This window comes from Pyrus communis, chromosome 1 (genome assembly GCF_041283825.1).
Source record: "Pyrus communis isolate YQ-2024b chromosome 1, ASM4128382v1, whole genome shotgun sequence".
Classification (NCBI taxonomy): domain Eukaryota; kingdom Viridiplantae; phylum Streptophyta; class Magnoliopsida; order Rosales; family Rosaceae; genus Pyrus; species Pyrus communis.
The window spans coordinates 3143194-3167948 of record NC_142565.1 but is presented as its reverse complement, the minus strand read 5'-3'; the positions used below and the strand labels follow the sequence as shown (position 1 = coordinate 3167948).

The 24755-nt window shown below is 40.4% G+C and overlaps 3 protein-coding genes and 1 pseudogene across 3 annotated transcripts; all 4 read left to right on the top strand.

Annotated features, from left to right (window-relative positions):
* Nucleotides 1–473: 473 nt before the first annotated feature.
* Nucleotides 474–2475, top strand: LOC137719630 (3-ketoacyl-CoA synthase 5-like). The gene is made up of 2 exons (XM_068458672.2): nucleotides 474–1470; nucleotides 1770–2475. The coding sequence occupies exons 1-2, from the start codon at nucleotides 574–576 to the stop codon at nucleotides 2253–2255; spliced, it is 1383 nt and encodes a 460-aa protein (XP_068314773.2). The 5' UTR covers nucleotides 474–573; the 3' UTR covers nucleotides 2256–2475.
* A 3583-nt stretch (nucleotides 2476–6058) lies between these two features.
* Nucleotides 6059–8720, top strand: SBT1.3 (subtilase 1.3). Its single transcript, XM_068458984.2, has one exon. It carries the CDS (start codon nucleotides 6302–6304, stop codon nucleotides 8651–8653), a length of 2352 nt encoding a protein of 783 aa, XP_068315085.2. The 5' UTR covers nucleotides 6059–6301; the 3' UTR covers nucleotides 8654–8720.
* A 3396-nt stretch (nucleotides 8721–12116) lies between these two features.
* Nucleotides 12117–19127, top strand: LOC137720808 (TMV resistance protein N). The gene is made up of 6 exons (XM_088692535.1): nucleotides 12117–12410; nucleotides 12540–13018; nucleotides 13151–14255; nucleotides 14404–14823; nucleotides 14912–17827; nucleotides 17928–19127. Exons 1-5 carry the CDS (start codon nucleotides 12258–12260, stop codon nucleotides 17411–17413), a joined length of 4659 nt encoding a protein of 1552 aa, XP_088548661.1. The 5' UTR covers nucleotides 12117–12257; the 3' UTR covers nucleotides 17414–17827; nucleotides 17928–19127.
* LOC137721140 (TMV resistance protein N-like) lies at nucleotides 18513–24612 on the top strand (annotated as a pseudogene).
* The last annotated feature ends 143 nt before the right edge of the window (nucleotides 24613–24755 follow it).

The window sequence follows — 24755 nt, the reverse complement described above, 5'->3', positions numbered from 1 at the left end:
TGTTAAAGACGTAATATGCAATTATGTTGTGATATCTTAATTATAAGCTCACTTAAATTAAGGGAATTGTTATTAATACTCTAAAAATCTAAGTTTACACTCTTAACTTTCTATATTTGGAAGGAAAAATACATTTATGAGAAATGTAGAATAAGATTTTTGAAGTATCAATAACATTTCTCTAAATTAATTGCATTTGTACTTTCAAATACTAAATCAAATCAACAAATCCGGTACTTCGGACTATTCAAAAAGTTTTGGCAATGGCCATTCTCTTACACAAAATCCTGCAATTTTCCTGACACATGGTAAAAGCGCAAATTTTGACAACAACACCACTATCATAAAGTGTGGCCATTGAAACTGTGCTTCTGGTTTTTATTGCAATGCAATGAACCTCACCTGCCTCCTGCAACTCCATCTCACCATTCAAGAACCCTCATTTAGTTTTCTTGCACTCTCCATTAATATTTATACACTTCTGTGGCTAAAGACTTTATGTTCAAACCCTCAACCCCCCAACTCCAACCAAATCGCTTCTGATTTTCTTCCTCTGTACTTTTTTCTTCTCCCATGGAACTTCAAAGACTTTTGCTCCTCATAATTGTAACTTCAGTGGAAACCCTAATTGTCCTGCAAAAAAGAGAACCCGTTTTCCACTTCATCCATCTCTCATGCCTGATCATTTTCTTGACCCTCAAGTCTTGCTTCTTCTCAAACCCCACTCAAGTCTATTTGGTGGACTTTTCATGCTTAAAACCACCAAGCTCCTGCATTGTTCCCTTCTCCAAATTCCTCGGAAACGCCTCAAAGTTCGAATCTTTCGACAAGGAAAGCCTCGCTTTCATGGCAAAAGTGCTCGCTTCTTCAGGTCACGGCCAAGAAACCTACCTTCCTCCAGCCCTACACCACATTCCGCCATTGTCCCACCACCAAGAATCCATCGAAGAAGTCCACATGGTGCTCTTTCCCATCATGGATGATCTTTTGGCCAAAACAAACCTTTCTCCGCAAGAAATTGACATTTTGATAGTGAACTGCAGCGGCTTCTGTCCTTCTCCTTCTTTCGCCTCCATTGTCATCAACAAGTACTCGATGCGAAGCGACGTAAAGAGCTACAGTCTCTCTGGCATGGGGTGCAGCGCAAGCGCTTTAGCCATTGATTTGGCTAAAAATCTTCTGAAAGTTCACAAGAATTCTTATGCCGTTGTTCTTAGCACGGAGATTTTATCAACGGGCTGGTATGCAGGACACGAGCAGCCTAAGTTGATCCTCAATTGCGTCTTCCGAATGGGGAGCGCGGCAATCTTGCTTACGAACAAGAAACAAGAAAAAATGAATTCGAAATACGAACTGTTCCTGACACTAAGAACCCAGAAAGCGTTTGATGATAGGGCTTATCTTTCGACCATACGCGAAGAAGACTCTAATGGAAAACTTGGCGTCACTATCAAGCGAGATATTCTAGAGGCATGGTCTGAAATTTCGATAGTAATCTCGAAATTTCTTCAATTTATTTCTGAATACAACATTTTTTTCGATTTTACCTTAAATTTCCATATAGTTTCTCCAGACATTGGTATCAATAATCCTTGCGTGATCACATTGATAAGTTAAGAACAGTTCGTATTATCTATATAAATGTGATCAGCGATGTGATTAATAAACATGATACAAATAGCAACACTTGTAAGAATAGCTGCAAACACTTGTGTGTTTGAAAGCTCAAATAATTTCTGCTAACATCGTTATTTAATACCTTACCACAGGTGGCTGGAGAGTTACTTCGTTGGAATGTGATGGTTCTCGGCTCTTCAATCTTGCCATTCTTGGAAAAATTTCGATATGGGGTTTCAGTAATCCGGAAGCGGTACATTGACAAGTCTACAGAGATTTACGTGCCGAATTTCAAGACTGTGATCGAGCATTTTTGTTTGCCGACTTCCGGGAGGCAGTTGGTGAGCGAGCTGGCCAAAGGGTTGAAGCTTGGGGACAGGGAAATGGAGGCTGCTCTGATGACACTGCACAGATTTGGGAACCAGTCATCGTCTTCGCTGTGGTATGAATTGGCATACTTGGAGGCCAAACAAAGAGTGAAGAAAGGTGATAGGGTTTGGCAGCTTGGAATGGGGACTGGGCCAAAATGCACTAGTTTGGTTTGGAAATGCATAAGGCCCATGGATGAGGATGAGTCCAAGAAGGGCCCATGGGCCGACAGCATCCATCAGTATCCATTGGCTGCCGCGGATCGATGAGCTTGAATGGAATTCGTTGATCGACATGATCAAATTGGCTAAGAACCGGCTTAACTCACATCTGCAAATTTTCATTTATCTACTTTCTCACAAATTTGCCGGCAACGAACCAAACTATCAAAATTTGAAAGATTTCTATTGTGGATTTTAAGTCGAAAAACTGTACCCGGTTCTTTTCTTATTGTCTTTTATGTGACATTAATTCTAGATGCATTGGATATCATTTGTTCCTACATATTTAAGAGTTCAAATCTTACAGACAACAAAGTAAAAATGTGAAAATTTGTTTTATACTCCCAACATATTTAAGGCCATGAAATTGAAAGTTTAATACTCACAAGTTTTTAAGTCTTGAAGGATGCCCTTGAAGTAAAGGGACGAACATCAAAGACTCTGTAATGAACGATTGTATACAATTGATGATAAGACATATATTTTCTCTAAGCGAGCCGGAAGCATCTTCACGTATATTACCACTCCACTATTCTGTGTCTATATAACATTCATGTAAATTTATGACATTCCGATTCCAAGTACCAACCCAATTTATGAACCTCATCTAAATCTGTCCTTATCAACTGTCCTCAAATTACACAAACCTATACGACGATATTTTTTTCCCCCAAAAAGATAAGCTTTGAATGCTGGAAGAAGAAGAAAAATATAGACGTTGGGAGCAGTAAATATATGGGGCAAATATTTATGGTTTTAGAAACGGGACCAAAAGGGTACACAAGTAAAACCATATATAGCGCCATTGTTACCTGTAACGGTGGTGAATCGACGATGATCATGGCATTCCTTTCATCTGTGATAGTGATCACTGGTGCCATCTGTAACCTGTTGTCGATGGAGCATTTTGTGTTATGTACAATATAGAGTTCCCTTCCATGGAGGTTATATCAAATAAGTTCGTTTAAGCGATATTTTGTAGGGCTATTTTCGCACTGTATTTCAACTATCTGAATCGTCATTTTTTCAATTACCACTCCACTTGTATATCAACCTCTAAAGCCTAAGCTATATATACACATCACCTTGTGCATTTGGTCTAATTAATTATCAACTTATGTAGTAGGAGCTCTTAATCAAGTCAACAAAACAGCTTCTCCTACCTTCAATTATGAGTTTAAGCGGCTAAACCTAAACCTACCCGGTTAATTAAAAAGTAAGGTAACTTCATGGATGATTTTAACCTCGTTGGTGGTTGAACTTGAACACTGCTTTTTCTCTTCTTTTTTGTACAGCATTTACTGCCACCAGCATTGCTGGTAAATTTAACACCACCGGTCCACCGCTACCGCTGTAGTAACCACTGCATGCAGATGCAGCAAGTTAGCAACCACCTTTATAGAGATCACCATCGAAATTAAACGGCCAAGTGGGTGGCTGAGCTTGCCGTAGGGATGGGGTTTCCAAAATTTTCTTCTTTTTCTTCCCTCCACAAACATAAAAAGCTGGGCACTTTCTGACCGGCATGTGTGTATTTACTCTGCTCTCAGAACAAAGGATTTAATGTAATTTTCCAAAAAAAAAAAAAAAACACAAAGGATTTAATGTACCTTTTTCTCCTTTGAGATGGACTGACCAGTGCCATTGAGTTGTCATACATATTTGCTCCCCATCCAACCTCATCCTTTTTTCCACACCAAGAACAATAATTGAATTTTGTTTGCTTCAAATAGATAGTTTCCACACCAAGAACAATAATTGAATTTTGTTTGCTTCAAATAGATAGATGCCCTTCAAATAATTTTTTTTTCTTGTTCTTTGATATATATAAACAAACAAAAATCATTTACCAATAAAATTAATTACAACGACTAATGATCTTTTTGGTTACATTTGAGAAATCTTTTACATGCACATTGTCACACAATGTTACCGATCCGTGCGTTAGAATTTGAAACAGACTATTGCAGTGAATTTGTGGCAATAGTCAAATCCATGTGTTATGACATGAGCATATGAGTAATACTATTTTGCAGTGTGACATTCAGACCATCTCTAACCAAGGACTATATGTCGTGTTCAACTCTAAAATTGACAATATCAACCTCCAATCAAAAGGCTAAAGTGAATTGGGCTACAAAAATCATGCTAAGTTTAGCCCCAACCCAGGCAACATGTAACTCAGGCAGACAAAGTTTGGCCCCCAAAAATAATATAATATGAGGGAAAATAGAATATAACTTTGCATGGTTGGAGATGAAAAATTTAGTGCTGAAATAGCATTTAAAATATTAATTTTTAGAGAACTAAGATATAATCAAGGCTACTGTTAACCCTTCTTGATTAGAGAAGACATCACATTGATAATTTGGTCTGACATGGTATACATGGATTCCTGGGGACAAGATCAAATTACTAGATGTTAGTTTTGCACAACATAATTTAACCTCAATTAAGATTCTGCAATGTCTTGGAAATTTGATACGACGTTAAAGTTAGAATAAACCTACACGACACGCACAATTGTTTGAAAATTGGGACAAGGGCATCAATTTCTTTCATGCTCCCCACTAGAGGAGCCAGCTTTGTAGAATGGCAGTATTTGACTAGATTATCGAAATTCACAGAAGTTGGATACCAATGCATGGAAAAGCCTTCACCATCCTTCCCTATGTTCCAAAAACTTACGCCTATAAGGTTACAACGGCTAAATTACAGCCAGATTACTATTACGCCTATAAGGTTACAATGATCAAATTACAGTCAGATTATTATGACGGTATTTTAAATTAATTACAGTATTGTTCCGCAATTTGATTTTCTCATTTAACAATATTTGATTGATTTAAAATACTATTACAGTAACATTTTCATAATATACAAGTCATTCTCTTTGAATATATATGATTACCTAGATTATCTAACTTATTAACTGTTTAAAGGGGCGATCTTAGATCAATAAGGCTTCCTGTTTTGCGAGAGTCGAGAAAAGAACATCTATGATATGTAACCTTATTCTTACTTTACAAAAAGATTGTTTTCACGACTCAAATCCGTGATAAAAAATATTAATCATGGACCAAATGCAGCATCATCCAAACTCTTTAGGTTCGATTTTTGCGGTGCTGAGATCAAGTTCCATTTTTGTGGGACTAGATGGCCCATAACATACTACACGAAGTTACAGTCCCACTATTATTAAAGCAATTCTGTGCACTTCATTTGTTATTCTTGCCTCATAATATTCTACTCCCAACTGCCCACCTTACTTACCACCAGTAATGCCAACGTGGCATTCAATATTACAGACCAAATTATAATGTTTCTGTTTTACTTTACTGTTAAGAATATGAGATTTGTACCGTTGATTCTGGAGGTGAATTTAACTCTAGTACTGTACAAGTCTACAAATGCAAACTTAATATTTATGATTTATGCATGCAAATCATATGGTTCAATCAAGCATACAAATTATACCATGCAAGAAAATTAAAACACATGACCTTGCATGATTGGGATGAAACACAATGACATCTCAGGTATAGGTAAGTTTTTTTCTCGTTGAAGACTCGATTTCTTTTTGAACGAGGAAAGTTGTCAATCGGGAGATGATAAGAAGGAATTGGTATATTATCAAATTCATTAACATAAGTAATCGATTGTGTATATTATCGTGGAATATGCACTGTTTTTTACTGCGTGTATTTCATGAAAGACAATTGAGTTCAATAATTTTCAAAATCCACATTATAGTAAACTCGCGAAAGTAAAGAATCGAAATGGTTTCAATTCTCATTTACCGTACTGTAAGTAACGATATCACAACAATCAAAAGGAATTCAACTTGTTCCATGACAGCAGCTAGCCAGCTCTCCCATATCTACTTAGCAATAGTGCATTCATGAAAAAACCAACCATCTTTAATACGCGCACATGTTGCCACAGCAGATGTCCCTCTCCCTCCTTTCTCACTGATATTTCTACCCTCCAAAGTACCATTTTCCATAAACCCTCACTCGCTCGCTCGCTCACTCCCCCACTTCACTATCTCTTCCTCAACACTTCTTCTTCTTCTTCTTCCTCCTCATTGCCTGATGAAAATGGTGGAAAAACCAGACAAATGGCAGGTTTTAACCCTAACAATCTTCATGTTCTTCAACATTGCCCTCTCTGCAAAAACCCCATTGACAAAAAAGACCTACATTGTCCAGATGGACAAGTCAGCCAAGCCAGAGTCTTTCTCCAACCACATAGATTGGTACTCGTCAAAAGTGCAATCCGTACTCATCAAACCGGAGAATCAAGAAGACGGAGGCGAAGATCAACAAAGGGTAATCTACACTTACCAGAACGCCTTCCACGGCGTCGCCGCCCGGCTAAGCGAGCAAGAAGCCGAGCGGCTAGAGGAGCAAGACGGAGTCTTAGCGATTTTCCCAGAGACCAAGTACGAGCTCCACACCACAAGGAGTCCCCTGTTTCTTGGGCTCGAACCGCATGTCAGAGCCAGCACCACCAATGTCTGGTCACAACGAGTCACCGACCACGACGTCATTGTCGGGGTGCTGGACACGGGTGTCTGGCCGGAGAGCCAGAGCTTCAACGACACTGGCATGACCCCGGTGCCGGCCCACTGGAAGGGAGCGTGCGAAACCGGCCGCGGCTTCACCAAAAGCAACTGCAACAAAAAAATTGTTGGAGCGAGAATTTTTTACCACGGATATGAGGCAGCCACGGGGAAGATCAACGAGCAGACGGAGTTTAAGTCGCCGAGAGATCAGGACGGGCATGGGACCCACACAGCCGCCACAGTTGCCGGGTCTCCGGTGCGCGGTGCTAATCTTCTCGGGTATGCTCGTGGAACGGCCAGAGGAATGGCGCCGAGTGCGAGAATTGCGGCGTACAAGGTTTGCTGGGTCGGCGGCTGCTTCAGCTCGGATATTCTGTCGGCGGTGGACAGAGCGGTGACGGATGGAGTCAATGTGTTGTCAATATCTTTAGGAGGAGGTGTGTCTTCTTATTACCGGGACAGTTTGTCCGTGGCGGCTTTTGGGGCGATGGAGATGGGAATTTTCGTCTCCTGCTCCGCCGGAAATGGAGGACCGGATCCTGTTAGTCTGACCAATGTGTCCCCCTGGATAACCACGGTTGGAGCTAGCACCATGGATAGGGATTTTCCAGCTACTGTGAAGCTCGGAAATGGCAGGACTATTACCGGGGTTTCGCTCTACAGGGGAAGGATGAAGCTGTCAACAAACAAGCAATACCCTGTTGTGTATTTAGGAAGCAATTCAACTAGTCCTAATCCGAGCTCGCTGTGTTTGGAGGGGACGTTGGATCGCCGAGTTGTGGCCGGAAAGATTGTGATTTGCGACCGTGGGATTAGTCCTAGAGTGCAGAAGGGAGAAGTCGTGAAAGAAGCCGGAGGAGTTGGGATGATCTTGGCAAATACAGCTGCAAACGGAGAGGAGCTTGTGGCGGATTGCCACCTTGTTCCGGCGGTTGCTGTGGGAGAGAACGAAGCAAAGGGAATCAAGCATTATGCTTCAACAAGCCCGAGAGCCACCGCAACTCTAACGTTTCTCGGAACTAGAGTTGGGGTTAGACCGTCGCCTGTGGTGGCAGCGTTTTCATCCAGAGGGCCTAATCTGGTAAGCCTTGAGATTCTCAAGCCCGATATGGTGGCACCAGGAGTGAACATCCTCGCCGCTTGGACAGGAGCATTAGGCCCGTCCAGCTTGCCAGCGGATCGTAGAAGGGTGAAGTTCAATATACTGTCCGGGACTTCAATGTCTTGCCCCCATGTGAGCGGCATTGCCGCTCTGCTCAAGGCAAGGCACCCGGATTGGAGTCCGGCTGCAATAAAGTCCGCCTTGATGACAACCGCGTATGTCCACGACAACACGCGAAAGCCTCTACAAGACGCCTCGGCAGCTTCAATTTCAACCCCGTACGATCACGGTGCAGGGCACATAAACCCGGGGAGGGCTCTTGACCCGGGATTGATTTACGACATTGAGGCGCAGGACTATCTTGAATTTCTCTGCACACAAAGGCTAACACCAACACAGCTCAAAGTTTTTACCAAGTACTCAAACAGAAGTTGCAAGAACAATCTAGCCAGTCCCGGGGACTTGAACTATCCGGCACTATCGGTTGTGTTCCCGGACAGAACAAATGTTTCTGTTTTGACACTCCACAGGACTGTCACTAATGTTGGCCCTGCGGTTTCGAATTACCACGCCATTGTTTCACCGTTCAAAGGTGCTTATGTGAAAGTCGAGCCTCGGACGCTGAAATTCACCAAAGCCAATCAGAAGCTGTCATACAAAATCATCTTCACTACGAAATCCCGGCAGGCGGTCCCGGAGTTCGGAGGGTTGGTGTGGAAGGATGGAGTGCACAGGGTGAGAAGCCCCATTGTTGTAGTGTGGCTGCCACCACTATAAATCCTGCACCGGATTAATTTCAATGTGTGTTTTTATTAGTGCTTTTGAATAAACAAATTTTCTGTAATAGTTAGTATCCTTCCTCTGCTTCTTACTGTGATCTTCTAGCTACTGTCAACCTTAGAACACGAGCAAAACAACGATGTGCAGTGAAAACATAGATTACGCAAGTTCAATTCACATTGATGTAGGTAATTAGAAGATTCAGAACTAGATTAGAATAATTTCTTAATTTTCTCAATTTCCATATTGATTCACATGTTTCTGCACTATTTTCATGTCACGACTCACAAGCACTTAGTAGGAGTTCTAGTAGTTTTTGCGAGGATAACAATTTCAGACATGCACGAAACAAAACAAATTTAAACACGACATGTTGTAGGAATCGAGATCCACGATATTTGTAGCTGCATAAATATGAAGATTTTATGGTAGGTTATACCTTACCAAAATTTCAACTTGTCCAAAGATCAAGTGCATTTGATATTCGAGATGTCGTATTGATTGTATGAATATTTCAATACGGATATGTCTCCGGTTATACTTAAGTTTTTCTCCGAATTGTTGAATACAAATTGGATCAATATCGTCATGAACAACTTATGCTTCTTTATAATATAGATGATGGATGACTTTATACTATGAAGATGTTTTTGAGATATATGTATCTATGTTTAGAAAGATTATATTTGTGAGAGGCCTTTTGAGAGCTCACTGACTTCAGGTTCCATGGGAACTCCGAAGTTAAGCGAGAAGGGGGCTAAAGCACTCCCAGGATGGGTGACCCATTGGGAAGTTCTCGTGTGAGTTCCCAGAAATAAAACTGTGAGGGTGTGCCGGGGGCCAAAAGCGGACAATATCGTGCTACGGTGGAGTCGGGCTTGGGAAGTGGTCCCGCCTGGACCGGGATGTGACAATTTGGTATCAGAGCCTAACCTTGGGTGCATGTGTGCCGACGAGGACGTCGGGGCCCTAAGGGGGGTGGATTGTGATATCCCACATCACCCAGAGGAGTGATCCTTAAATGTATATTCTCATCCCTATCTAACACGAGGCCTTTTGGGAGCTCACTGGTTTCGGGTTCCATGGGAACTCCGAAGTTAAGCAAGAAGGGGGCTAGAGCACTCCCACAATGGGTGATCTATTGGGAAGTTCTAGTGTGAGTTCCCAGAAATAAAACCGTGAGGGTGTGCTGGGGGCCCAAAGCGGACAATATCTTGCTACGGTGGAGTCGGGCTCGGGAAGTGGTCCCGCCCGGGCGGGGATGTGACAATATTCAATGGTTTTGTGCGTATTTAGTGGTCACTGTTTTGCCTTCGGGCGATGTTACTTATATTGCCTTCGGGCGGTCGTGTGTAAGGCATTGTTATGTGCATATGGAAGGTGATACTTATATTGCCTTCGGGTGGGCATGCGTAGGACATTATTTTGTGCAGAAGAGAAATACTGATATCACTAGTTAGTGCACTATATACGAGATGTTTATGGAAAGGTTTTATGGCATGCTAGGGTTTCAGAAACATATTACATATTATGCTATTAGTTTTCATAAAACTTTGGGGGTTAGTATGTTGGTAACTGTTTCAGTAATATATATATATATGGCAATTTGGTCTACTCATGTTTGTTTTGCGCCCCTTCAAGACATAGGGACGAGGAATACGACCCGAATTACGAGGCATTCCCCTACTAGTGACATCGTGCTATTTTACCTTTGCTTCAACATCGATTGTAATAGCATTTTTTCGCTTGTACTACGTATTAGATGTATACTCTGAATATGTTATGCATTATCATAATAATTCATTGTTGACAGTTGAATATTGTTATTGTGGTAATACATTACTACTGCATGAATAGTCACATCGTATTATCTTGCTACAATTTTGGTGCATGTTTCACATATTCTTAGCATTTGCATTCATAAATGCTTGCATCACCTTCGGGTGTTGGCCAACACATGACCATCCCGATGTCCCGAGGACATCGGGATCGGGACGTGTCATGTTTAATGTTTTTTTACAAAATACCCTTGGAGATGAGAAATCAATTTTTCACGTTAGTTGTGGATTTTTTTTTTAATTCAGGGGTTTTTTTTAGTCCAATTGTCTTGTGAAACCTTGTGACTTTAAAGCAAGGTTCTAAAAGACACTAGGCGCTAGTCGGACGGCGAACTGGGGTCTAGCGCTTAGGCAGCTAGGCAAGGCCTAGGCGGGAACCTAGATGAACTAGGCAGATTTAAATAAATTTAATATATATCATATTAATAAGTGTCTATTTATATCTTGAAAAAATTATACTTGCATTTTTCTTAAATTTTGATTGATAAATAGTGTTCAATTAACAGGTAATATAAAAATACCACTAATTGACTAAAAAAATTCATAAAATAATTAGGTTCATTTTGGACTTTAAAAGTTGGGTGGACAAGCCCATTACATTGCTAAAGTCCATATATTTAAGGTTCAAATAAAAAAGATGCTTTTATGCTATTTCACTTATAAACACAACCCACGACCACGATGTCGTTTAGTGTAGGTTATTTTAAAATGTTAGTATTCATTATCGTCATCTTCCTCCTTCATCGCGACGGCGCAGCTTTTCTATACCCAGAAACGCTTTGAAGATATGCGGCTGTAGTACAAAGTTTCCCAGAAAACTCAGCTGAGCCTTGCCCGCCTAACGCTGCCTTGCCCGTCTAGCGCCGCTGAATGGGTTATCCGATTTTTCTAACGATTAGGCCATAATTGAAACGGCAGTCAGCCGTGCAACGCCTAGGCGGCTGCACGATTTTTAGAACAGTGTTTTAAAGTAAAGTTCTGGTTTTTTAATAATAAAAATAATTTTTTTTAACAAACGATATTATATGCGCTAAAAGGAATGTTAGGATTAATCTCACAATATACTAGTAATAATATGGTTCAAATTCATTTTTAAAAAGAATTGAAAATAAGAATTTGAAGTAAAGAGGATACCATTAGATTGTATTACAACAATAAAAATAAATTATTATTATTATTATTATTTTTTTTTTTATATCTAAGTTGACTCATTGATTTCTCAACCATTTTGCAGAGTTTTCTCTCTTTCAAAATTTTGTTTTTGGGGATAGTGCTAGGAAACCACCTAGTAAGAAGAAAATCATTTACATTGACTCATTGACTTCCCGATCATTTTACAGAGTTTTTTTCTTTCAAAATTTTTAGAATTATATATTTTGTGAATAATGTTAAGAAAATTAAAAATTTAAATCAAATTTATAAATTAAATAATATACCATTAATTAAAAATATCACGTTAATTGATATTTAAAAAATAATTTAATCATTTACAACCACAACGTAATTTATAGATTTAACTTAAAAAATTTAGTATTCTTAAGATTAATTTTTTTCTTCTTCTTGGTTTTGGTCAAGTGGACATTCCATTAATATTTCATTAAAACAAAAGAAAAAAAAATAAAAAGCACAAGTAAAACGAAACAAGGCCCGAAAACAGAGATTAGGCCCGAACAGAAACAAAAGCTCAAAGAAGAACAAATCCCTAGCAGCAGAGAAACTGTTGGAAGTCGTCGTCCCCATCGCCGTACTGGTGAGCCAAACGGATGAACGGCCGCAGGGATCCGAACACAGCACCTCCAACAGATGCACGAGATAAACCAAAAGACAGCCCAACAAGTGCAGGACACGAATGCTCCATCATCCTTCACGAATCCAACATCGCCGCACTGATGAGCCAAACAGAATCATATTTTTGGGTACAATTTTTCCAGCCGATCGTTTAACTCCCAACTCCAAAATCTGACGCTCAATCGGCCATTTCAGCTTTTACGTTGCATTAGGCGAGTCGGTAGCTGACCATCTGCTGTGGATATTGTCCCTGTCAGATGTCAATGGCTGCTTCTTCCTCTTCCTCATGGAAATACGACGTCTTCCTGAATTTCAGAGGCGAAGACACTCGCAAGATCTTCGTCGGCCATCTCTACAGTGCTCTGCGTCGGAAAGCAATCAACACCTTCATCGACGCCGAAGAGCTCAGAAAAGGCAACGACCTTTCGGAACTCCTTGCGGCTATCGAGTCGTCGAGGCTTTCGATCGTGGTTTTCTCCCCGGACTACGCTTCTTCGACGTGGTGCTTGAAAGAACTGGTCAAAATCCTGGCGTGCATGGATGCAAAGAAGCAGATAGTGGTGCCGATTTTCTACCAAGTTGATCCATCTGAAGTTCGTAAGCTCAAGAGAAGTTTTGCAGAAGCTTTACCTCAAAACGAAGGTGAATCGAGCGCCGAAATGAAAGAGGTGGAGAGCTGGAGGTCCGCGCTAACCAGAGCTGCCAATTTATCCGGCTGGGATTCGCGAAAATACGAGTAATTACTGTTCGATTATATTCTTAATTACTTTTGAATTGGGATTTTTAAAGCATCTAGTTTAATTCGGTGTCACTGTATAATGTATATTTTCTTAGCAAAATTGGCAATGCTGTTTTTCATATTACACAGGGATGATGCCAAGCTTATTGAGGAAATTGTGGATGACATATTTAAGAGATTGATCCAAGTCTCGTCAAGCAAAGATACTGGATTGATTGGAATGGATTCTCATATGCGTAAAATGCATTTATTGTTATATCCTGATCCTCCTGGGTTGCATAAGGATGATGTTCGTATTGTCGGAATATGGGGTATGGGTGGTCTAGGCAAAACAACTGTCGCTAGTGCTGTTTATCATGAAATCGCTCGTGAATTTGAAGCTTGTTGCTTTCTTGAAAATGTCAAGGAGGGTTTCAAGAATAATGGCAAACTACATATGCAGACACAACTTCTAGCAAGTATCTCGAATAACAAGGTGGTGAGTTCGGACATTTCAAGTAAGGGTTTCGAGGCGATGTTAAAGAGCCTAGGTCAGAGAAAAGTTCTTATTGTTGTTGATGATGTGGACAAATTAGACCAAATTGATGCTTTACTAGGAAAGCAACATTCCTTTGGTGGTGGAAGTAGAATCATTATGACAACAAGAGATTCGACATTACTAAGTGAAGCTGATGCAACCTACAAGCCTGAGATTTTCAGTGATTCTGAAGCTCTGGAGCTCTTTAGGAAGCACGCCTTCAGAACAATCCAACCCACCCGAAATTATGGTCAGCTCTCAAGGCGTGTCATACAATATGCTCAAGGTCTACCTTTAGCACTCAAAGTCTTGGGAGCTCATCTTCATAACAAAACTGTACGCCAGTGGGAAGATGTGTTAGAAAAAATAAGGAAAATCCCACAAAGGGGAATTCATGATGTGCTTAAAACAAGCTTTGATGGATTAGATGAAACAGAGAAGAAGATCTTTCTAGATATTGCATGTTTCTTTAAAGGAGTGAAAAAAGACTATGCAACTGCAATTCTGGACAGTTTTGGTTTCTATCCTCATGATGGAATAGGAGTTCTAATCGATCGAGCTCTCATATCTGTCTCAGAGTGGGGGAAACTGGAGATGCATGATTTACTAGAGGAAATGGGTCGGGAAATCGTTCGCCAAGAATTTATCGAAGAGCCTGGGAGAAGAAGTAGGTTGTGGAGTTATGAAGATGTTCGTCATGTGCTGACTCAAAATACAGTGAGATGTCTTTTTCTGATGCAATGTTTCGTAGAAAACTTCAGCTTTCGACCAAAATCTATTTTATAGCAAACATGCATTGTTTATAATATTCAGTAAGGTTCTTGGTGTTTTCCTTCACTTTAATTTACATTGTTGGTTTATCCAGGCAACAGAAGCAGTTGAAGGCATAATCCTGGATTCAGCAATCTTTAAAGAGGGATGCTCAAATACTGAAGCTTTTGTTAGTATGACAAAACTAAGACTGCTCATGATCCGTGATGGCGCTTATACTTACAACCAGTACTTTGATGAATATGGGTTTGTATCCAAGGTTTCATTTGACAGTCAAACTTCAAGTGAAGCAGAAGATGAGCTTGCATTCGGGGATTCATTTGACCATCGAGCTCCACATGATTGCTTCATAAAACGCTGGATTGCGGACTTAAAGTTCCAATGTTCTCAGTTGAGGTGTCTCATCTGGCGTGGTTGCCCCCTCAAGTCTTGGCCATCCAACTTTCAGTTCAAGAATCTTGTAAACCTTGACATGAGCAATAGTTGCATCGAACAACTTTGGAAAGGAGCTGAGGTACGATTTTTCATTTGCGTAAATACATTTATTTTCAATGTTTAGGTTCTGAGATGTGTTCTGCATGTTTTCTTGGACTTTTTAACAGCCTCTGGAAAAGTTGAAATTCATCAATTTAAGTCATTGTCAATACCTTAAGAAAACCCCCGACTTCACAAAGGCTACAAGTCTTGAGGAACTAAATCTAGAAGGTTGTACAAGTTTATCTGAGGTTGACCTATCCATTTCAGCTCTGAAAAACCTTGCTATATTGAATCTACGAGACTGTAAAAAACTCAAGAGCCTGCCGAGCATCATTCATATGGGATCTCTTCAACCTCTTGATCTTTCTAGTTGCTCAAACCTTGAGATGTTTCCAGAGATTTCAGAAGTTATGAAGAAGCTGTCAAAGCTTTATTTAGATGGGACTGCAATTAAAGAGCTGCCTTCATCAATTAATAAACTCACGGGCCTTACAATTTTGGACCTAACAGGCTGTCGAGAACTCAAAAGCCTTCCGAGCAGCATTCATATGGGATCCCTTCAAACCTTTAAGCTTTCTGGTTGCTCAAACCTTGAGAAATTTCCAGATATTTCAGATGTTATGGAGAATCTATCAGAGTTATATTTAGGTTGGACTGCCATTAAAGAACTGCCTTTGTCAATTATTAAACTCACGGGCCTTACTGTTTTGGACCTATCTGGGTTTCAAGAACTCAAGAGCCTGCCGAGCAGCATTCAGATGGGATCTCTTCAAACCCTTCGTCTTTCTGGTTGCTCAAACTTTGAGAAGTTTCCAGATATTTCAGATGGTATGGAGAAGCTATCAAACCTTTATTTAGGTGGGACTGCCATTAAAGAACTGCCTTCGTCAATTAATAAACTCACGGGCCTTACTGTTTTGGACCTACGAGGCTGTCGAGAACTCAAGAGCCTGCCGAGCAGCATTCATATGGGATCTCTTCGAACCCTTAATTTTTCTGGTTGCTCAAACCTTGAGAAGTTTCCAGAGATTTCAGAAGTTATGGAGGAGCTGTCAAAGCTTTATTTAGATTGGACTGCAATTAAAGAGCTGCCTTCATCAATTAATAAACTCATGGGCCTTACAATTTTGGACCTAACAGGCTGTCGAGAACTCAAAAGCCTGCCGAGCAGCATTCATATGGGATCCCTTCAAACCTTTAAGCTTTCTGGTTGCTCAAACCTTGAGAAATTTCCAGATATTTTAGATGTTATGGAGAAGCTATCAAAGCTTTATTTAGATGGGACTGCGATTAAAGAACTGCCTTCGTCAATTAATAAACTCACGGGCCTTACTGTTTTGGACCTATATGGGTGTCAAGAACTTAAGAGCCTGCCGAGCAGCATTCATATGGGATCTCTTCAAACCCTTCGTCTTTCTGGTTGCTCAAACCTTGGGAAGTTTCCGGATATTTCAGATGTTATGGGGAATCTATCAGGGTTATATTTAGATAGCACTGCCATTAAAGAATTGCCTTCGTCAATTAACAAATTCACGGGCCTTTCTGTTTTGAACCTATCTTGGTGTCGAGAACTCAAGAGCCTGCCCAGCAGCATTTATATGGGATCTCTTCAAATCCTTAATCTTTCTGGTTGCTCAAACCTTGAGGAGCTTCCAGAGATTTTAGATATTATTGAAAATCTATCAGCGTTATATTTAGATGGGACTGCCATTAAAGAACTGCCTTCGTCAATTAATAAACTCATGGGCCCTATTGTTTTGAACCTATCTGGGTGTCAAAAACTCAAGAGCCTGACAAGCATCATTCATGTGGGATCTCTTCAAACCCTTTATCTTTCTGGTTGCTCAAACTTTGAGGAGTTTCCAGATACTTCAGATGTTATGGAGAAGCTATCAAACCTTTATTTAGGTGGGACTGCCATTAAAAAACTGCCTTCATCGATTAATAAACTCACGGGCCTTACTGTTTTGGACCTATCGGGGTGTCGAAAACTCAAGAGCCTGCCGAGCAGCATTCATATGGGATCTCTTCTAACCCTTAATCTTTCTGGTTGCTCAAACTTGGAGAAGTTTCCAGATATTTCAGATGTTATGGAGAAGCTATCACAGCTTTATTTAGATGGGACTGCGATTAAGGAACTGCCTTCGTCAATTAATAAACTCACGGGCCTTACGCATTTGGACCTATCTGGGTGTCAAGAACTCAATAGCCTGCCAAGCAGCATTCACATGGGATCTCTTCGAACCCTTGATCTTTCTGGTTGCTCAAACCTTGAGAAGTTTCCAGAGATTTCAGATTCTATGGAGAATCTATCAGAGTTATATTTAGATGGGACTGCCATTAAAGAACTACCTTCGTCAATTAACAAACTGACGGGCCTTACTGTTTTGGACCTATTTGGGTGTCAAGAACTCAAGAGCCTGCCAAGCAGCATTCATATGGGATCTCTTCAAACCCTTAATCTTTCTGGTTGCTCAAACCTTGAGAAGTTTCCAGAGATTTCAGATGCTATGGAGAATCTATCAGAGTTATACTTAGATGGGACTGCAATTAAGGAACTGCCGTCGTCAATTAGTAAACTCACGGGCCTTACTGTTTTGGAAATCTTCCAGCGCTTGTTACGTTGAACCTAAGAGATTGCAGAAAACTCAAGTCTCCCAAGCAGCATTTGTGATCTCAAGTCCCTTCACTATCTTAGTCTTTCTGGTTGCCCAAAGTTTGAGGTGTCGGAATTATTGGGTATTGCTCATTTATCATTATTGAATACATTAGAACTCTGCAGAAACAATTTTGAGAGCTTGCCTGCAGAAATGAATTGGCTTCATTGGTTAACAAGTCTCAAATTGGAAGGTTGCAAGGGACTGAAATCAATACCAGAGATTTCATCTACTATAAGGTTCGTAGATGCCCATGATTGCACAGCTTTGGAAGCTGTTTCAAGATCAAGCAAGTTTTTTTTTTCCAAGAATCTTTACTTGACATTTTCAAACTGCTTCCAGCTGGTGCAAAATCTATTTGAAGATATTGTGGAAGCTCATCAGGTCTCTCTCTCTCTCTCTCTCTCTCTCTCTCTCTCTCTACGTGCGAAAGTACGAAACATATCTAATGCAAGTCCAGTTTACCTGTGTTTTCATTCTGCAGGGTAATCTGCAACCTCTTTCCATGCTTATGTATCTTCCTGGAAGTAAACTTTCAGATTGGTTCAGACATCAGTGTAGCAGATCTTCCGTAACTGTGCATCTACCACCAGTCTCGGATCATAAGATTTTGGGATTTGCAGTGTGCGGTGTTACTAAGTTCAAGTATGCCCATTATTCATCTGATCTATCTGCTCTGTGTTTTTGTACCTTCAAAGGAGAGCATGGCGAGCGCGGTTTCTGCTTTGATTTTCTTGATTTGAGCATCACAAGGGGCAGGTTACTTGAGTCAGATTATGTGATTCTGGGGCACCAGTTCAGCAGCATCGCATCAGAAGGAGTGGAGTTTGTCTCTTTTATGCCAATTGTGAGGAGGTGCATAATCTCTTTTTTGCCAATTGTGAGAGGAAGCTAATTGTAAGCCCGTGTGGTCCCTTTTATCCCAAATTTGAGGTGGTGCATTATTGAAGCATGATACAACCGGGTCAATTCCACTTTCAAGAACAACACTATCATCATGAGAATTCTGAAGTCGAACTTCGTGCTTTTGGCAAATCACTGGTAAGAGTTGCTCATTCTGAGAGGAACCATGAGGGGTGTTGCTATAACGAGGGTGGACAAAGTGGAAGTGATACCTCTGACGCAGAGGATTTGTATTCTAAAAGATTGGTACTTCCTGATGGGGCAAAGGAAAACTGAAGAGAATAATCCCCTCTGTGTTGGATTTGATGGCTCAGTCCTGTTGGGTCTTGACCCCTTCTACGCGGACCTAAAACCAAACTGTTGTGGCTCTTTAGTTGGCATATGCGGATCACAGGCTAGTTCTTTTTAGTGCTCGTATATAAAGCCTCGCATTGTGCAATTTGGATGAGACGGTGGGAATAGAAGCAGCTGCACTAGTGTAAAGGAAAGAGAAGAGCCGACACCCAATGGAAGAGAGAAATAAAATGGGGAGCTGCTGCATTTAAGGTTCTGTAAGAGTGAAACCAATTAGAGATTGTTGTAGTTGTAGAGAGACAAATATTTTGTTTGTAATTCGTTTTTTCCCTCTTCTGTTTGTGAGTGTATCTGGGTGTATTTTGGGTTTGAGTTTGAGAGCACTCTTTGTAATCTCCTTTTCCTTTTGTTTATTAGTGGAATTTTCTCGTTGTCCCCGAACTGGATGTAGGTTTACGTCGAGCCAGTATAAATCTGTCATTTTTAATTGTTTGTTTTGTCATATTTTTTCGTATTAGTTTATTGGTTTCAAATTAGCGTTTCCACACAGCACACTGAACCCAGTGAAGGTGGAAAGGAGCTTCTTGTATTTGGAAGTGCCAATTCAGATAACGTGAGTCATCCACTTTGACATTGACAGAGGTTGAGAGGAGCTTGTTGTAATGTTAATTCAAAATTAGAACAAGAGAAATGGCTCGATGTGCTGAAATTGAAAAATTCAATTGCAAACAACACATTTATGTTGCTTATGAAAACAAGATTAATTAGAATAATTAAGTTTTTAATTGCCCAATTCTGTTCCATATGAATTTAGAATTTCACTTCGTAGAGCTGTAATAACTTTGCAGCCACATGACATAAATACCAAGTACCCTTATATATACATGCCCACCTCCATATAGCGTGAGGTCTTTTGGGAACTCACTGGCTTCCGGTTCCATCAGAACTCCGAAGTTAAGTGAGTTCGGACAAGAGCAATTCCAGGATGGGTGACCCACTGGGAAATTCTCGTGTGAGTTCCCAGAAACAAAACCTTGAGGGTGTGGTCGGAGTCCAAAACTACCTTTAAAATCGGGGGTGGGGTGTAACAATAACCCACCTTAAATTACGATCAGCTGATTCGGCTCTCAAGGCGTGTCGTACAATATGCTCAAGGTCTGCCTTTAGCACTCAAAGTGTTGGGAGCTTTTCTTCATAACAAAACTGTGCGCGAGTGGGAAGATGTGTTGGGAAAAACAAGGAGAATCCCGCACAAAAGAATTCATAATGTGCTTAAAACGAGCTTTGGTTCCTACTTCTGCTGTGAAAAATTATTGTCACTCCGGCCTGAAATTCTTGGTTTAAGTGACTGTTGGAGGTATTGGATTGTATTAGCATATATCTTCCTTGAAAATATTAAAATTTTGCAGAAACCTTTTTGAGAGCTTACCCGCGACAATGAATTGACTTCTTTGTTTAACAACTCTCAAATTGGAAGCTTGCAAGAGACTGAAATCAATACCAGAGCTATCATCAAGTATAACTTCAAAGGTTCTCAACCGGTGGATATACAGGAATGCAGCGATGCTTTTGAAAGAAGGTACAATGCAGAGAGATTTCATTACATTTTATATAAATACCATGTTATTCAACACTTATGTTTTAAAACAGAAGGATAACTTCTAATTCCTGTATCAATCTATTTTTCAAATTTATTCAAATTTGCCGGCTTGGTGGATGCTTCAGCTCTGATATCTGTCAGTGGTTCATAAGCTTTGTCTGATGGAGGCAATGTGTTCTCTATAGACTATGGTGTTTAGCGGTAGCAAGTCAACAAGCACTGATCCCAGCTCCTTGAACTTGGAGGAAACTTTGGATCCACGCTTTGTTTCTGGGGATATTGTGATTTGTGACAGTGAATAATCCTAACGTGCAGAAGGGACAGGTGGTGAAAGATGGAGGAGGAAGAGGAGGACGAGTAGGTATGATTTTGCCAAACACAGCTGCATCGCTTAAGTGTGAGGAAATGCAAAACCGAAGCATGTTGCAGCCCCAAACATCATCATGAAAACTCTGAAGTGGAACTTCGTGTTCTTGGCAAAATCACAGGTAAGAATTGCCAATCAAGTTGCAATAACCTATGGAAGTGACGCAGGACGAAGCAAGAGAGATACAAACGTAAGCCCTCGAAAAATACAATTTTTGGAGTCCACCAGATTTTGGTTGAAAACCCAGGGTTGTTTTGTTTAATTGATTAGCTTGATGCTTACAAATGAACAGCCAAATGGCTTAAATAAATATAGTACATCTGTTGGGACAACTCAAAGGACTAATGGCATATATAAATTGAACAATAACAAAAAGTCTGAATTTTTATTATAAACTTAAAATTGTATTTTGGAGGTTGAAACAATTCCAAATGGTCAAAATTCATGAGTTTGACTCGTGGCGTCGTTTTTTTTCCTAAAAGGTATTAAGGGTCCAATTTGGAGCTTGGATGCCAAATAGACAAATTCACACTGCATCCTTTTGTCTTTTGACAATTCATCTCCTCCTTGATTCATTTAGCCATTTGTTATACGTCAGAAATGTTCATGTTAACATGTCACGTTTGAAATCTTGAGCTCTAGAAAAGAGTAGAAAGTTACCATTGGATGGTAAGTGCCCACCGGCTTTGGGCCTTACATGTTTCCAAATGACACCGGTGCGCACTTTAGCCCATTCAACCAAGTCCAATCCGAATCCCTTTGACCGACAATGGAGGGAGGGAGTGAGGGAGGGCGTTGACCTGCAATCTCAGCATCCCTCCAATTCCAACATTTACTGAAGACCAGGTATTTCACTTTCGTCGGATGTTAATGGTGGCTCCCAGAGTGGAATTAAGGTTGTGCTATCAAAATCCCTGGGAAACAGGTCCGGTCTTCATTGGTATTTGCTTTTTGCTCACCCACTACGTTTTTTTTCTTTTTAGCTCTTCGCTGCTTCTTCTTGTTCTTCTTCTTCTTCATCCGATAGTAGTGGGAAATATGATGTATTCCTGAATTTTAGAGGGGAAGACACTCGCAAGATCTTCATCGGCCATCTCTACAAAGCTCTGAATCAGAAAGCAATCAACACCTTCATTGATGGCGAAGAGCTTCGAAAAGGCAACGACCTTTCGGAGCTCCTTACAGCTATTGCCGACTCGAGGCTATCGATTATAGTTTTTTCCGAAAACTACGCTTCTTCGACGTGGTGCTTGAAAGAACTCGTCCAGATACTGGAATGCATGGATACACAAAAGCAGATAGTGGTGCCTGTTTTCTACGAAGTGGATCCATCCGATATTCGTAAACTCGAGGGAAGTTTTGCAGAAGCTTTTGCTAAACATGAAAGCTATTCTAACGTTGATGTGAAGGAGGTGCAGAGCTGGAGGTCCGCTCTTGCTACAGCCACCGATTATCCGGTTGGGATTCAAAAAATTATAAGTAAGTTTAATTTGTTCGCATGCACTTGCTATTAATGATAATGAAAAGGCTACGAAGGAAAAAAGTTTTCATTGTTCTTGATGACGTTGACAAATTATCCCAAATCGAAGCCTTACTTGGAAAGCAGCATTCATTTGGTGGTGGAAGTAGAATCATTATAACAACAAGAGATAAGCAGTTACTAAGTGGAGCTGTTGTGGTATATAAGCCCAAGAACTTAAGTGAGCCAGAAGCTCTTGAACTCTTCAGGCAGTATGCCTTCAAAACAAACCAACCCACAAGAGATTATGATCGTCTCGCAAGGCTTGCCATACAGCATGCTTATGGTGTGCCTTTAGCACTTAAAATCTTGGGATCCTTGCTTGATAACAGAAGTGTACGGGAGTGGGAAGATGTGTTGAGTAAAACAAAGAAAACCCAGCTCATGGGAATTCAGGATGTTCTTAGAAGGAGCTTTGATGGGCTAGATGATTCAGAGAAGGACATATTTCTAGATATTGCTTGTTTCTTTAAAGGGATGGAGAAAGACTATGTAACAAAAATTCTTGATAGCTGTGGCTTTTATCCCCATAGTGGATTAGGAGTACTAGTTAACAGAACTCTCATCACTATCTCAAATTATGATACTCTTGAGATGCATGATTTACTGCAAGAAATGGGATGGGAAATAGTCCACCAAGAATCCAATAAAGAGTCTGGAAGAAGTAGGCTATGGATTTATGAAGATGTTCATCGTGCATGAACTCAAAATACAATGAGATATATTCATTACCTCTTTCTTTTAAGCATGTAATATTGAGTAGAAAACTGAAGTATGACAAAAATCAAATTCTGGATATTTTCACTTACTGAATTTCCACTGTTTGGTTATCCCAGGCTACAGAAGCAGTTGAAGGCATAATCCTCAACTTGGCCAACTCAAAAGAGATACTTTGAAGCTGAAGCTTTAGTTAGAATGACAAAACTAAGACTTCTCAAAATCCACTGTACCCGATCCATGGTAAACGCATCATGGGAGGATCGATCCCATCCAAATGGTGACTGTAAACAACACATGAGTGGGCATTTAAAATTTCTCTCTCATGAGTTGAGGTGTCTACTCTGGCATGGGTGCCCCCTAAAGTCCTTGCCATCCAATTTCCACCCAAAGAATGTTATTGATCTTGAAATGCCGTATAGTCAGATTGAACAACTTTGGGAAGGAAACAAGGTACAATATTCATTTTTCATATGTTTCTTTTGAATGGTTAAGTTGTCAGATGCCTTATTATTTATTGGATGTCTTCTTGGTTGTTGTTACAGCATCTGGAAAGGTTGGAATTCATCGGTTTAAGTCATTCTCAATACCTCAACAAAACCCCCGACATCACTGAAGCAAAAAATCTTGAGATTCTAAATCTTGAAGGTTGTACAAGTTTAACTGAAGTTCACCCATCGATTTCAGATCTTGAGCACCTTGTTTTTTTGAGTCTTAAAGGATGCAAAGAACTTAAGATTCTTTCAAGCAGAATTCACATGAAATCTCTTAAAACCCTTGTTCTTTCTGGCTGCTCAAATTTTGTTAAGTTTCCAGAGATTTCAGGAAGTATGCAGGAGCTATCAGAGCTTTATCTAGGTCGGACTGCAATTGAAGAACTTCCCTCATCGATTAGCATTCTTACGGGGCTTGTTACTTTGAACCTAAATTGTTGCAGAGAACTTAAGAGTCTTCCAAACAGCATTTGTCAACTCAAGTCCCTTAGATATCTTACTCTATCTGGCTGTCCAAGGCTTAAGGAGTTTCCAGAAATTGAAGAAGATATGGAAGGATTAAAAGAGCTTCATTTGGATGGAACATCTTTCACATGGATTTTCCCATCAATTGAGCGGCTTCGAGGGCTTGTGATATTAAATTTGAAAAACTGCAAAGGCATTCTGTCTTCCAGACAGTATCTGTAATTTGGCATACATTACCCGTCTCATTGTCTCTGGGTGCTCGAGACTTTCTCACTTGCCTGAGGGCTTAGGAAATGTGGGATCCTTGAGGGACGTTGACGTAGAGGGAAGTGGTATAGAACGACCATTCTCTATGTCAAGTTCAATCATGCCTGCAACGTTATCTGGTAAATGGATGGCAAAGAAGCCCCCATTTGTGTCATTGTCACCAAAACCACCGGCTCATAGACACTATGAAAACCTTGTGTTTCTTGATTTAATTGACCGCAAACTGTTGGAGTTACCGGATTATGTTACGAATCTAATTCATTTGATAACATTAGTGCTGTGCAGAAACAATTTTGAGAGCTTAACTGCAACTATGGATCGACTTCATCGTTTAACAAATTTCAATGTGGAAGCTTGCAGGAGACTAATATCAATACCACAGCTTTCATCAAATATTAGATAGATGCACATGATTGCACAGCTTCGGAAACAGTTTCAACACCAAAGCCTCATTCTATGAATCTTTACCTCATATTTTCTAATTGCCTCCGGCTGGTACCAAAAAATCCATTCAGGGATATTGTTGGAAACTCATTGTCATGATTAGGTCTCGGTCTCTCTCTCTCTCTCTCTCACACACACACACTCACACTCACACTCGCGCGCACACACATTCGGAGGCAATGATACCAGTACATACACAAACACGTGAAAACACAAAAGTAAACCCAATTAAGTGAGCTTTT

Coding starts and splice junctions, on each gene's coding strand:
- LOC137719630 (XM_068458672.2), top strand. CDS start 574: ATGGAACTTCAAAGACTTTTGCTCCTCATAATTGTAACTTCAGTGGAA. Junction 1,471..1,769: donor TCAAGCGAGATATTCTAGAG/GCATGGTCTGAA, acceptor ACCTTACCACAG/GTGGCTGGAGAGTTACTTCG.
- SBT1.3 (XM_068458984.2), top strand. CDS start 6,302: ATGAAAATGGTGGAAAAACCAGACAAATGGCAGGTTTTAACCCTAACA.
- LOC137720808 (XM_088692535.1), top strand. CDS start 12,258: ATGAACGGCCGCAGGGATCCGAACACAGCACCTCCAACAGATGCACGA. Junction 14,256..14,403: donor ATGTGCTGACTCAAAATACA/GTGAGATGTCTT, acceptor TGGTTTATCCAG/GCAACAGAAGCAGTTGAAGG. Junction 14,824..14,911: donor AACTTTGGAAAGGAGCTGAG/GTACGATTTTTC, acceptor ACTTTTTAACAG/CCTCTGGAAAAGTTGAAATT.